The sequence below is a fragment of the Cupressus sempervirens genome, chromosome 5, assembly GCF_028749045.1.
Source record: "Cupressus sempervirens isolate cs-2001-9-10 chromosome 5, ASM2874904v1, whole genome shotgun sequence".
NCBI lineage: Eukaryota > Viridiplantae > Streptophyta > Pinopsida > Cupressales > Cupressaceae > Cupressus > Cupressus sempervirens.
The window spans coordinates 349,672,160-349,687,555 of NC_143122.1; the positions used below are offsets into that span (position 1 = coordinate 349,672,160).

Sequence of the window (15,396 nt, forward strand, 5' to 3'; positions counted from 1 at the left end):
GATTGGTGTTTATATATTTTTATTTGGTAAACTATAAACACCCAATTAGGATCTGGGTTTTTGGAAATAACAAATTATTGTGTCTCATTAGATTGAATAGACATGTCCGCCCTTGTTATGACCATTGGTGGGTGTATATATATTAACAAAGTCGAGATAAAAACCATCGAAATCAATAAATAGTCCTATCTATGCAGATCGTACTTCAGAACATACCAGTAATAAAATCATTAAGACTTATCTCTCAAATCTGAATATTTATTTGGTGCATATACATTCTGAGTTGCATTCATCTGCAAACAAAATACAACAGATTAGTAATCTGGAAATAAGTAATATCACAGTCTGATATAAGTTTACCAGTAATTTACAATGATGGATCATGGAGTGTGATCCAAAATGTTGATGTATCACATTTAAATCCTGAAGCATTCTCTCTCATACATTTATAACTTAAAATCACACCAGCTTATGTAAGAACTCATTTTTAAAATTTAATAGACTTTACACAATAATAATTCTTTGTGACCTCATTTGTTTTTCTTGCACTGCAGGCTTGACAAGGTTAGAAAGCTTGAACTTATCATTCACACAAGTAACAGATGCCGGCTTACAAAGATTATCTGGGCTTACTGCTCTTAAATCTCTGAATCTGGACATACGACAAGTCACAGACACTGGATTGGCTGCTCTTACTAGTAAGGATTTGTAAGGATGTTGATAGATGCTTCTTGAGAATAGCCATTAAAATTATAAAGAGAATTGAGCACCAAAGTTTGAGAAATATTGCTGTATCATAATGAACATGCCAAAATGTTGTGCACGATATTGGATTTGTAAGTTGAGTAGTGGTTATACTTGGGAATTTATTTATTAACCTTAAAGTTTGTAGTAAACATATGTCAAGTAAAACAATTAGTGTTAGGAGTTAAAAATTTAAAAAAGTAAAGTAGATCTATGCTATTTATAAGATATCATGGTCCGACAGATTATATGAGACAAAACATGGTCCAGTAATTAGGTGTGCATAAATTCTGGAACTAAGATTTTATGGTTAATTAGGATATCCTCCCTTATGCATATGCCTTGACTAAATCCTTCATGTGAGTTCATTGCAGATTTTATTTTTTTTGGGTGTCAGATCCTAGTTTAATAGGCATTGCTTTGATACACTGTTTTTCCTAATTATTGTGGACGTAATAGACAAAAATATTGAAACGAATATACAGAATTGTAAAACTAAATATATTTGATAATATGACACTTCATTATTGATCAATGCCAAATGCCATATTGGTAGTGATGAAGACATATTAAATATCAATTGATAATTCAGAATTTCAATATTATATCATATGCCATATAATATATATCATATATGTCTAGGGTCTCAATTCAAATGAAGATCATCACAACTACAAAAATTGGCAGTCTCCTTTGTGCAATCACCTTTTTGAAAAGGCTGCCCTTCAAAATGCTAGAATATAATATTCAGTTATGAAAACCAAACATTACTTTAATATTGTTAAAGTAACTGAGATCGTATCTGCAAATGTATTTTCATTGCCATTGTAATTGATGATTTCCAAAGATTTGGATCTCATATATGTATAATATGAGAGGAGGAGACATGTCTCTTCAAGAGACATGAAGAGACATGTCTCTATAGTTAATCATCATGTTATAAATAACTATATGTATAACTCATCTTTAACATATATAAGATATATAATGCATAATATATAATATATATTATATATAACAATTTATCTGATAAACACAAATTAGAATATCAAATAAATAATGTTTTACTTCTACTGATGCTAAAACACTAATACTCCCTCTTTAGCAAGGGAGAAGTAAAACATTAATTAAGTCAGAATCATCATATAATCAACATAGCAAATGATCTCTACTTGCATTTAAGCAATGTCCAGAGATATCTATAGTGATAAAGTTTCCATGATCTCTACTTGCACCTAAGCAATGTCTAGAGAAGTCCATGATACATTCATAATCTCTACTTGCACTTAAGCAATGTCTAGAGATGCCCATATAATCTCTACTTGGACTTAAACAATGTCTAGAGATGCCCGTAAAATCTCTACTTGCACTTAAGCAATGTCTAGAGATGCACATATAATCTCTACTTGCACTTAAGCAATGTCTAGAGATGCCCATAAAATCTCTACTTGCACTTAAGTAATGTCTAGAGATGCTCACATAATAACCGGCCTATCATTTGTAAGATCGTCACCTTTACAAAGATTACCTTCTGTTTGTTATCATGGTGTCTGACAGATTCCGGCCCAAAGAACCATGATAACAAGCCTATCATATGTAAGATCGTCACCTTACAATGATTACCTTCTATTTATATATGTTAATGAAAGATTGTCACCTTTCATTACATATCTGAAACAACAATTATATAACCAGATATAGATTGAAATCAACATATCAAGTTTTACCTTTAAACTATTTTGATTTAACATTTCCCTTTATAACTTTTCCTCATAGAGAAGATATCATCCATAAGTGATTGCACCTCAAAATTTCTCCCTCTAAATATTGATCCTGGGATGTCAGGTCCTCTTGTTACTTCCTTAGAAACTCTCTTTTCCAAAGGATGCTTGACAAACTCATCATTGCCTCATGATATACGAAGGAGAAGGCCCATCAACATAATGCAGTCACCCACATGGATTTCTAGGCTCCCTTTGAGTACCAATCTTCTAAGCTCCAGCATTGCCTTTGGAGAAGTGTCATACTCCCTCTTAATATAGAAGGATCTCATAATCTCAATCATCAAAGATACTTGCATCAAGAGCCACACTTTATCCATCTTGATCATCAGGGTCTTTGGAACTACTATCATTAGATTTAGTCTGTACAATATTTGGTAGCATATTGAAGTACCGACCTTCTTTTCCTATAAGAATATCCTCAACATAAAGGAAAAGATCAAAGCAAATGACCTTTATAGTATGTATAGAATTACAAATAAATGAATATACAAATGTAAAAGATATAAGTACTTATCTGCCCATGAGGGTCATGAAATATCTCCTTTTCTAAGGATGGTTCAAGGGGGAATGAAACATTCTCTATTATCCCCCCCACAATGTAAACTTACCACTCTTATATTATTGAACACTTTCACATCACATCAAATTTGACGACTTCTTTCTAACTTCCAACTATTCATTAAGCTTAATACTAGAAGCTAACATAAGCTCGTCCACAATACGCCAATATCTTGATTGAGTATGATTGCATAGATGGAAAACTCGCCGAGTACTCGGCGAGTTTTTAAAACTCGCCGAGTTTCCTAGCTCGGCGAGTTTTTAATCAGTTAACTCGCCGATTTAAAAACTCGGCAAACTGGTAAAAACTCGCCGAGTAATCGGCGAGTAGTCGGCAAAAACTCGGCGAGTTTTTCCTAAAAACTCGCGGTTTACTGGTGAACGCGGCCTGTGAGGATTTAAGCGGCAGTGAGTGTGTTTTTTCTCATTCTTTCTTGTATTTGCATTGTTTAGAACCTTGAGGAGTGAAGAGAAGAAGGTTTGGAGGCATTCTTGGCTGATTGCAAGTGATTCAAGGCGGATTTGAGTGGATTGTAGAGGATTCTAACCGATTTTAGAAGACAAATTTCTTTCCAGGTATGTTCATCTTATCATAGTTTGAAAACTTTTTATAGTTTTATAACAAATGTTCTTTTGTTTTTGTTGTTTTTTGTAAATGTTTTCAAATCATTTAAAATCATTTTGAATCATTTGAAACCCTAGCTTCTAAGGATATGGTTGAAGTTTGTTGTTTGCTAAGGATATGGTTCAAGTTTGAAGTTTGAATCATTTGAAACCCTAGCTTCTAAGTTCTAACTTTGTTTATTCATTTCTCTATATATTTATGTGTAGGGCAACGGTCAACCATTAAAAAAATGACAAACTCACAAGAAGAGTGGCCACAAACACCATGCCCATCTGGATATATAGGCACTCGACCTAAAAATGCAAGAGATAAGGCATGGCGGTATGCCTATGAAGCTCCAAATCCAAATGATATTGGGAAGGTGATATGCATTCCCTGTGAGAGAATTATTTCTGGAGGCATAAACCGCCTCAAATACCACCTTGCAGGCATAAAGAAACATGACTCAAATCCTTGTCTCAAGGTAACTGATGAAGAAAAAAGATTCATCCATGCCCTACTTGCAGCTGCTGAAGAGAAAAAATTGAATAGGGAGAGGGCAAAAATAGCTATTAGGGCAGCCATAGCTGAATCTGAAGGAGCTCCTTTTGATATGCAAGAGGAAGAAGAAGCACTTGAGAACATACCAGGATCTCTTTGTGGCCCACGGATCCGCAAACAAAATTTCTCTTTTACCGGTTCCACTTCTTCTACATCTCCTACTTCTTCATCATCACCATCTAGATCCCCATCAGGGATAGGTGGTTATTTTGTGCCCAGGAACACACCTGGAGCACAGCCATCATTAGAGGGCACTGCATGGTTTAAGGAGGTGCATGAGCAAACTGATATTGCAGCAGCTGATTTTTGGTTTTTCAACAATATCTCAATGAATGCCGCTGATAGTCCCTATTGGGTCAATATGGTGAATGCAATGACAATATCAGGCAAAGGGTACAAGCCGCCTAATCGCAAGGATATGAGTGGAAGGTTAGTATTTTACTATTTAGTAATTGTAAATAATTGAGATTCACTTTAGTTCATTGTTATATTTTAAATCTTAATTGTTATAACTTATTTCCTAATTTTTTACTAACACTTACACTTTATTTAATATTACACTTAAATTTTGTAGGTTGCTTGACAAAGCGGTTGGTAGGGCAAGATTGTTGATAGAAGACCAAAAGAAAGAGTGGAAGAAGTATGGCTGCACCATTTTATCTGATGGGTGGACAGATGGAAGAAGTAGAACCATTATTAACTTCTTGATTGCTTGCAAAGATGATGTGGTGTTTTGGAAATCTGTCGATGCCTCCAACAAAGTGAAAAATGCAGCCACATTGGCTTTAATGTTGGAGAATGTTGTCATGGAGGTGGGAATAGAGAACGTGGTGCAAATAATCACAGATAATGCAGCAGCATATGTGGCAGCAGGTAGATTTAATTTTTTATATTTGAATCAATATGAATCATGAATGTAATGCTATGGTATTATTCAATTTAGATTTGATGTAATTTGTAAATACTAAATATGGAAAGTTTGTTACTGATTATTGATTTTTTGCTAATCTTTTAGGTAGAATCCTCCAAGAGAGGCATCCCACACTTTTTTGGTCACCTTGTGCAGCACATGTCCTTGACCTTCTTTTGGAGGACATAGGAAAACTTGATTGGGTGAGTCCAATTGTGGAAGATGCTAGGCGAGTCACGAAATATATCTATAATCACCCATGGGTTCTCAGTTTGATGAGAAAAGCCACTAAAGGCAAAGATTTGATGAGACCTGCTATGACAAGGTTTGCAACGGTCTTCTTGACGTTGCAAAGTATTCTTGACCACATATTGGCTTTGAAGCAAATGTTTGTGTGTGCTGATTGGGTTGCTTCACCTTACTCAAAGAAGCCCGAAGGAGAAGCTGTGGCACGAATAGTCTTTGATGATAGCTTTTTTGCAAAGGCTAAGGAGATTGTGGAGGTAACTTCATTATATTTTTAGACTTTTAGTTTATTCAAGTTTCATTTTCAATTCATAACTTACTATGTTATTAACTAATTTGTATTTTTCAAATTTCAAATGTAGATGTCTCTGCCCCTGGTTCTAGTCTTGCGCACATGTGATGGGCAGCAATCCCCAATGGGAGGTCTTTATGAGGCCATGGATAGGGCGAAAGACGCTGTTAGAAGTTACTATCACGGGGACAGTCTCAGATTTGACCCCATTTGGGAAATAATTGATAGGAGGTGGAACAATATGCTCCACCAACCTATTCATGCAGCAGGCTACTTCCTCAATCCCAAATTCAGGTACTATGATAATTGATTGTCCTTGAAGTTGGGATTTTAATAAGTCTTTATTTTACTTTACTTTTTAAGGTTGTGTAGTAAGAGTTGATATCATTTTCTATTTGTTTTAGGGCTGATGATTCCTACTCAGATCCTAATGGAGAGGTCATGGAAGGTCTCTCTAAATGCATTGAGAGAATGATATCAAGTGAAGAGGAGAGAGACCTTATTGTGACCGAACAACAAATCTATGTGGAATCAAGGGGTCCTTTGTTCTCTTCTATGCTAGCAAAGAGAGCAAGATCTACTCAAGCACCAGGTAAAGCGTCAAACATTAAAACTTTTGCTAATTGATAAGTTGTGCTTCTGATTTTGTTTTTTATTGCTTTATAACTTTTTAAATTTTGTTTTGCAGATGCTTGGTGGGCAAGTTGGGGTGGCAATACCCCCAATTTAAGGAAATTTGCTCTCAGAGTCCTATCCCAACCTTGTAGCTCATCCCATTGTGAGCGCAATTGGAGCTTATTTGAGTCCATCCATACAAAGAAAAGAAACAGAATGACTCAAAAACGGCTTAATGACCTTGTTTATGTGCACTATAATCTTAAGTTGCGCATAAAAAAGTCATAGCTCTTAGAACTACCTGGTCCGCTTGATCTAGATGAAATAGATCCTTATTCTGATTGGACAGCACAGGAGCCAAGTCCATTTTTTACACCAGATGAGATCGCTGATTTGGAGAGGCAGGCCATGGAGGGGGAGGTTGACACTGATTTTCAGTTCACTATGGATGACATTGAGGACGAGGACGAGGATGATGATGATTCAGGCGAGGATCAGACATTACCATTAGGAGGAGATGCATCCTCTTCCAGGACGCCGAGCCAGTCAGTAGGGACGTCGAGCGAGGGGGCACAGCCACAGAGTTCACAGTCACGCAGCTCACGCCCTATCCCAGTGCGGGGCACTTTTTCTAGGACTAGACCCCCTCGCTTTCCTGCTAGTGCAAGTGGAAAGAGGAAGATGTGATTGGCATTGTCACATTGTATTGATGTATTTAGACTTTTAGTATTTACTTCTAGTTTGACAGATTGAAACTATTTAGTAATTTACTATTTTGCAATGCTTCCTACCATGAGCATTCTGCATGAGAATGCAATTTTGTACGCATTATGCATTTATATATATCTAAACTTTGTTTCTTTCTTTTGTATTGTCTTTAATTAACTTATTAGATGCATCTTCTCATTAAATTTTGCAAAATAAATGTATTTTTAATTAAATTTCAGCAGTTTTTTAGGTTCTCGAGTTTTTCCCGAGTTTTTTTTTTAAATCGCCGAGTTTTTCCCGATTAAACTTTTGGGGGGCTTGGCGAGTTTTTGCATTTGGCGAGTTTTCCAACTATGTATGATTGTGTCACTTGAATGACTCTACAATTCATATGTCAAATATCATTTATTATTTATCGTAGATGATTAAGATCACATAGTTGCATGATTTAAAGTCCTCTTGACTGTTGCAATTAATTGATCATTGAAGATTCTATCACAGCATGGTTTACTCCCTCTGAATCAATATGATCGAGAACACTAAAGATTGATTTAATCACATCCCCTATCTACTCTCTCTCGTTTAAGGTTGTCTCTAATGAAATGTTAGTCTCCCTCTAAATCTCAATCTCCATCTTCCTGTAGTAACAATCTCAAAGGAAAAGATCAAGGCACATAGCTCGTATAGAAATAGGACATAATACTCAAGGATAATAAATAATTCTGCAAAATTATCGTCCCAATATAATATAGATAAATGTGTATATTCTAAACATAAAGTATATCTTCCATTTTCTATATATATTTTATGATCTATATTTTAACATATTGAAATACCAAAAAATATTGATTAGGATGTTAGTAAATTTATCTCATATCTATTACTAACAACATAAATTTTTATAACACAACTCTTTATTTTATATTTTTAATAATAGAAACATGATACTCAATCTTTACCTTTCATACTCTCATAATGAACCTCTTTATATTTAAAAAACATTATGTCAAATTATTAAATATCATTTTGAAAGAATGTATACAATATATATATACTATCATTTAAATTTATTAGTGACATTGAATGAGACTATTTCTTCTTATGTATCAAATTACGTAATAGATGAATCTATAACATGAATATTAATCCAACAGTTCATGCTAATTCTATTTATATAATTGAATAAAAATTTAAAATATATCCATACCTTACTTTTACCTTTCTATACTTCTAGGTATTGCGGAGGATCTCTTTACCGCTTCATTTCACCTTCTTCGGTGGTATCCACACAGGGATTATATGAGATAGAATCATTGTTTATAAACCATTTTCCATTATGATGACACCCAGGTTTATATTTTATTATAATTGATATTCATCTTGAATTTCGGTCATTATGAGACATGCCAATAATGTTCGGCCTTCATTATGTGTCATGCCGATTATGTATATGGGGTCAAACTTGTGGATTCGCCTTTTGAAATTCTCTTTATCTTATTTCATTTTATAATGTCCTCCATCGACATATGTGGATGTCTATGACGGCTTGCTGAGAAATTGAGCCCAACACCAAAATGAATCAATGTGTAATGTTGAAGGGATGCTCACTGGACTACTATGACAAAGCATTTGACTGGATCTGCATGTATCGATTAACTTCTAGCTTCCACACTCATCTAGTGTTGGCTGTTGACTGTAATATATCCCTTGATTTTCCTATCCTAATAGGCATTGAGTGGACGCCTTCTTCTTCCCTCGTTATTGAGTCTCCTAGCCGCTGCTAACCTCTCTAATATGTGAAGTTTATGCATGTTCCCTGGTAAATAATTTGTTGATTCTCTCTCCAAATCTCTGTGGTGCAGATGATTACAGCTGGATTTGTCACAGCGGCCCAGATTTATGTTTTCTTCTAATTCTGATTACTGAGTCTTATTTGCATAAGATGCTAACTCCCAGATTGATGCTTGAAATTTATGTTCATCTCCTTGTGCATTCCACGTGAGGTATCCCTCAAGATTTGGTGAGTGTATTGTGTTACGGTGAAGACATTTATATGCACTGACTGTAATAATTCTTCCCTGTGTTTCATGCTACTGCTTCTGGCTATTCCCATTCCTATCTATGCATGTTTAGTTGGTATTTGTCCTCTATTCTAGTTTTATTTCAGTCTTGGGCAGCAGGAACTGAGCTGCCCTGCAGCTCTTGTTTTCATTATACCCTTTGAAATCAAGGGATTGTGTATATAATGTCTTCAAATGCTCGAACTAAAGTTTGGTTAAGTTAGAGTTAGTTTATTATATCCTTCGAACATGGCTTCACCTCCATGTGTTACAAATGTGCAAACCATCTAAACCATATGCCAACACGCCTTATGATTAATATGTGGAGTATCATTGTCGTGGATTTTGAATGCAAAGTTTGCTACCTAAAAAATATAGACAGCTTGATCTGTCAGTCTTCTCCATCATAACTCCCTTTTCAAACCAATTGAACTTTCGTCCAAACATGGTTGTCATTGATGATAATGCAGAGAATCATTTCCGAAGTATCTGTAGGCATATAACTGAATCATACCACAGTCTAATTTTAATAGTGAACAAGTTTGGATTAGTGATGATTGGATTATGGTTGCATTATTTTCTTTTGGAAATCATATTTTATTTTCCATCTAGCTGTTGTTTTAAAAAATCGCCATCTATAGTGCATGGATTAATACTTGCTGTTAAAATGCAAGGTCAATATATATTAAGTATCAATGTGCACCGAACTATTATATTAAACAACAATTATTTGTGTGGCTCTTAATATTTGTGTTCACCACAAATGTTTCTTCTTCCTTTTATATGATCCTTGCTTTCATTTTGTTGTTCATAGTCGTCATTGATGCTGTACGCATTTTCCTATCTCTGGCTTAGACTTTGACCTCTGTCATATTTCTTCGAGAATGATCAAGAAATTATATTGCTGCACATATTATCTCTAGAATACATGTTGTCTTACTTGAATTTCATTCTCGATAATAAGAAACATAATTTCATTGCTGATAATTTGCATATGTTTGCTGATGTCTATAAATATATAACAATTGTTGTTTATAGTAAATCAAGGAAGTCAACACTTCATCTTCTCCGATGCAACCTTTACCCAGTCCTTTGTAGGTCCCCATAACTTGGCTTTGATACAAGGTTAAGTTTGATCAGATTTATATGTTATCAGATTTTAGTGTCACTGAGATATGTTACACTCGACTGTTGTATCTTTGCTTTGTACTTATTGATTTCTGTATCAAGTATGTCTTTCTTATCGTTTACTCTCTCCTTATTCTTACATTTACATGTTGGCTTTGATACCATGTTAAAGTAACTGAGATCGTATCTGCAAATGTATTTTTATTGCCATTGTAATTGATGATTTCCAAATGCAGATTTGGATCTCATATATGTATAATATGAGAGGAGGAGACATGTCTCTATAGTTAATCATCATGTTATAAATAACTATATGTATAACTCATCTTTAACATATATATAATATTAATATATTAACCCATATATGTAATATAATATTATATTATTATATTATTATATAATAATATATAATGCATAATATATAATACATATTATATTACATAAATCATATATATATAATTTATATATAAGATATATAATGCATAATATATAATATATATTATATATAAGAATCACCAATAACAATTTATCTGATAAACACAAATTAGAATATCAAATAAACAGTGTTTTACTTCTACTGATGCTAAAACATTAACAAATATCTCAACATTGTTAAATGATATTTAATTAAACATTTGGGCTGGCATGCATATGTGCTTGACATGTGGCCACACTTCATGTAAAAACACTTTGTATTATGTCAAAATAAAATAATCCACATAGGATTATTTCCACTTGGAATATTATACACCATAGGAAAATAACTTATCATGTTCTCCTCTGTAATTTCATTCCCATTGAAATGGAGTTGTCATTTCCAACATATATTTTGTCAAAATAAGATGTTGTAGGTATTCTTGATAGACTTGCACACAGCCAATTATAACTTTTGAATGTGACCAAATGTATTAAATCACTTCAGTGAAGATTTACCAAATGTGATTTCAAACAACATATAACCAAAAATGAGAAAGATCCAACAATGGAGCTAAAGGTTATGCACCTGGCATTGAGACCCATTTTTTCAACTTGCTGATTTTTTCTGAACACATTAGATTTTAATTTATTAAAAATGGTTTGATCAAGGTTGCATGGGTACTCGTACCCACACCCCTGGTACTCGTACCCACCGAGTACCCACATACCCAAGTACCGGGTACACGTATCCCACGTACCGGGTACTCGGTGGAGAGCATCATAGCTAAGGACCTTGATTAAGATTCTGATTTTGATTTTTTATTTTTGTATTAGCTTGTTTATCAAACTTAATTCAATACCAAATCAGTTTGAAACTTTGGTACTCATTAACAATAAACTTTATCACTGTTCAAGTCATAAGTTTATCAGTTGCAATATGTCATTGTTATATGATTTAGGATCCTCTTGTTCATGTTTAAAGTCTGCCTTCTTTGTTATGCATCTAAGCATTTATTATGTATTATTATTTCAAACATATAGCAAATCTGAAACTGAAAACAATAAATTACATTTGCAAACTTTATCACTGTTCTTGTTTTGAAAAACCATTGTCATGACTCATAATTTCAGATTTTTTATAAATATAAAGGTATAATTTTTAAATAAGTTTGACATACCCAAGTACCTCCATCCCCTATTATGAAAAATACTTTAAACATTAAACATTCAGCAATAGCATATATATATATTTCAAATTTCTTGTTTTGAATGCTCAATGTCATGACTCATGACATATATTTTGATTTTTATATTTTCTATAAAATATTAATAATATAGAAAAAATAGGCATACACACGTACCCCCGTCCCCTATTTTGAAAAATATGCGTACCCGTACCCGTTCCCGTACCCGTCCCCGTTCCCGTACCCACGTACCCGTGCAACCTTGGGTTTGATACAAACAGGAAAGAAAATCAAATGTTCTAGTTCTAACCAGTGCAAATAATATGTTGAGAATGTTTGTATCTTAATCTAACCATTAACTTGGGAATCCACCTGTACCATTTTGCTAATAAAACTTAAACTAGTTTGTCAAATACCAGACCCTGCAGGTAAGCATGGCATAATAACTGGATCCCCCAAACAACACTTCAATGGCTCTAATTATAGTAGAAACAATTACCTTTGCTAAATCTAGAAAGAGCCTCACATATAATCAGACCATTATCTATTTTACTTAGGATTAGACATTGCAAACGTACTTCCTTTTGATCAACTATAGTCAAACTATGTTGACAATTAGCTAATGAAGATATTTAATTGTTGTCATTTATGGCAACACATGATGCACATTGAAAAAAGTGAGTGAAGATTGCAAAATGATCTTTGTATTGGGCAAACTGATGCTTTTATGGATGTTGTTACTTTTTGACACACAGCAACTTTGGGTACCTACGTGTACGTCTGCGTATACTTATGGTGCGGCTTGGATGCCTTAGGTCTCTGTGGGTATGCAGACACTTACCGACAAGGAAACTAGGGTGTCTTGGACAACCCTAGGCATGCCCGAGCATACCACAGGCGAACTCATACCAAAATGGGCCTAGTAGGGGTGTGGGGCAGGTTCCAAGCATAACATAGTTAAAACACAATTGTAAGTAAGCTTGAGTTAGCTTACTCCAAGGTTTCCACCCACAACAATATTGATTATATTGCATTATCAATCTTGTCAAAGTCATGCATTGAAATTTAAGTTTAATGCAATAGGATATGAATATGTTATTAAAGAAGATGTTATTGAAGCAGAAATGAATGTTATGTCATTAGCAGATGATGCTAAGAAAACCATAATATCAAATAGAAAAGGAATTGTTCTATCTGAATTTTTTTATATCAAATAGAAAAGGAATTGTTCTATCTGAATTTTTTTATCCCAACACTGCTTTTCCACAGAGGAGAGAAAAAAGTAGACTTTAGCTTCCCAAGGAGAATACGTTAGAAGGCAAAAGGATATTGAATTTCATGGCTTTCTTTCTTCTTGTCATTCTTGCAAGAGGACTAGGGTTTTTAAGAGGGGCCAGAGTAAAAAAATAGGAAGTGCAATTGGAGAGCAGGACACGTTCTTAAGAACAGGCACATAGAATCACTTAACTATGATCATGTCTGTAAATGAAGATTTGGAAAAGCCGTTGTCTTAACAAAATGCTTCTGTAAATGGTAGCAAAAGGATGAAATCAACCCAGATTATTTAACTATCCTATTCTTTTACCTAGAAAGGGCTGCACTCTCAATAACAAATGAACCAGTGAACCAAAACAACACTCGCCAGCAGTAAATATTTAGAAAAAAACTAAGTTACCGATTCAGATGCAGATTCTGAAGTGGATGCGGGAAGCAAAAGCGGAATGCAGATGCGTATGGATGTGTATGTACACACACACTGTTATACTATGTATATGCAAAGAAATGAGATAATTAATTTCAGTCTTGTATCCTTACCTTCAAGATCAAAAGATGATCTACATTGATTCTTTCAAGTATTTTGTTTAGATGCAAAACTCCTAGAAAGTTATCTGTACAGGGTACATAATCTGCAATTTGTGTACTTGTTTTAAATTTTAGGAATAGATTAATTTAAAAAAAATCCTATCCTATAATTTGTAGAGAGAATTTGCTCACTTTTTGTCACAAAAAATGGCAACTTAAAATACCATCAAACTTGAAAAGCTTTGCAATATGCATTTCCATATGAGCTCAACTAGCCAGTAGCCCGGAAGAAACCCTTGCAAAGAAACCTATTGCAATTCATAAGGAAGAATCCAAATTTAATGGGTTTGTGGGGAGCTGGACATTATTGGAGTTTTGTAGACAGCCAAAGGAGCTGTGGAATCAGTTTTGAAGCAAATTTTAAGCACCAAGCCTATAGTCACATTTGGTTGAAGTTTTCACCCACAAAGAGTTTCTTTGAGGCTTCTTTGTCTCATTGCTGTTCAAATCTATTGTATCGGCTCTCATCTTTCGTCACATTTGTTTAATTATTTCACTCATTTCACTTGTGATTTAAGCCTAACACAATCACGCCACATGTTAAAAAAAGGTATTAAAAAATATCTTTCTTTCTTTTCTGGGCGAGGAAACCTGTGGATGCTCTCTGGTGCCTTGTAGGTGCCACCCGGATGCCTGAGACATGTATCTGTCCGCATCCAGGTGCCTGTAAGTGCATCTGGATGGCACCCACAGGGCACCTGAAAAAGGGATTTTATGTCTGATATCAGATATCAATGGAAAGTTTATATTCTTGGAATTTCTAATAAAGATGTGGGGAATATGGTGGTAACAGATTTTTCCTGGGATTATTTTCATGGACCAATCAAAAGAAAGTGAAGCGGTTATATTGCAGAAATTTGAGAGAGTATCCATATTGTAGAACAATAGATGGTAAACTTCCAAACTTTCAATGATTATACAGGCCTTTCTTTCCAGCGGAATCACATAAGCTTTATGGAATCTTATTATAAACATGGTATAACAAAAGTTTTTGGAGGTCTAGACTCTAAATATCAAATATATATGGATTTTCAGCAAAGCTTTTGCAACTAAAGATGGCTTCAAGTCTTTGGCATTCTGTCAATTTTCTGTTGGTTCATATGGTCAGGATTGAATGGTTAATCAATCCTAAAACTGATTCTTAAAAAGGCCTTGGCAGTATTAAAGTTTCAACTGCAGCATGGTACATAAAAAATGGTTCTAGTTCTCTGTCAAAATTAACTTGGCAGATGGTAGGAGCATGAGAATTTGGAAAAGTGGATTCAATGAATTGCTGCCCATAATCTTGGGTTCTGTCTGAGCCGCATGATGCCCTTGAAAGCAAAAAATATTTATTTGTTGCTACCTTGAAAGCAAAGAATATTTATCTGCTGCTGATTATGCATAGATGCTGGATGCTAATTTATTACATTGCACTACATAGCTTACACTTGCAGTTAGAGCAGAACCAATCCAACAAATTATATGTAAGAGAATGGGAACACAGCAGCTGGAAACTGCAGTATTGATTTGGAATCAGTATACATAACTATTGTAAGCAATGGGCACAAGGTCATGGAACGGAATAAGCTGGGGTTGCTTGAAGGTGGCCAAAAGTCAACTCTTCTTTGTGTGGTCTACTGTACAAAAAATTTGGAGACTGATAGCTTCAAAAAGAGGATGTATGACCCCAAGTTGATGACCATAAAGATTGATCCTTCTTTCTTGCAATGCCCACATTTC

At 34.5% G+C, this 15,396-nt stretch overlaps 2 protein-coding genes across 5 annotated transcripts in view; both read left to right on the forward strand.

Moving 5' to 3' along the window:
• The window catches only part of LOC149556149 (Leucine-rich repeat family protein), a 177,644-nt gene that overhangs the window by 138,745 nt on the left and 23,503 nt on the right, over positions 1-15,396 (forward strand). For all 4 annotated transcript variants that reach the window (XM_089830279.1, XM_089830280.1, XM_089830278.1 and 1 more), the window contains one exon: positions 555-698. In XM_089830279.1, the coding sequence (XP_089686405.1) occupies positions 555-698 (144 nt within the window). The remainder of the gene's footprint in view (positions 1-554; positions 699-15,396) is intronic.
• Positions 3,924-7,178, forward strand: LOC149556151 (uncharacterized). Its single transcript, XM_089830275.1, has 6 exons — positions 3,924-4,680; positions 4,826-5,124; positions 5,267-5,664; positions 5,770-5,993; positions 6,104-6,291; positions 6,388-7,178. The coding sequence occupies exons 1-6, from the start codon at positions 3,941-3,943 to the stop codon at positions 6,600-6,602; spliced, it is 2,064 nt and encodes a 687-aa protein (XP_089686401.1). The 5' UTR covers positions 3,924-3,940; the 3' UTR covers positions 6,603-7,178.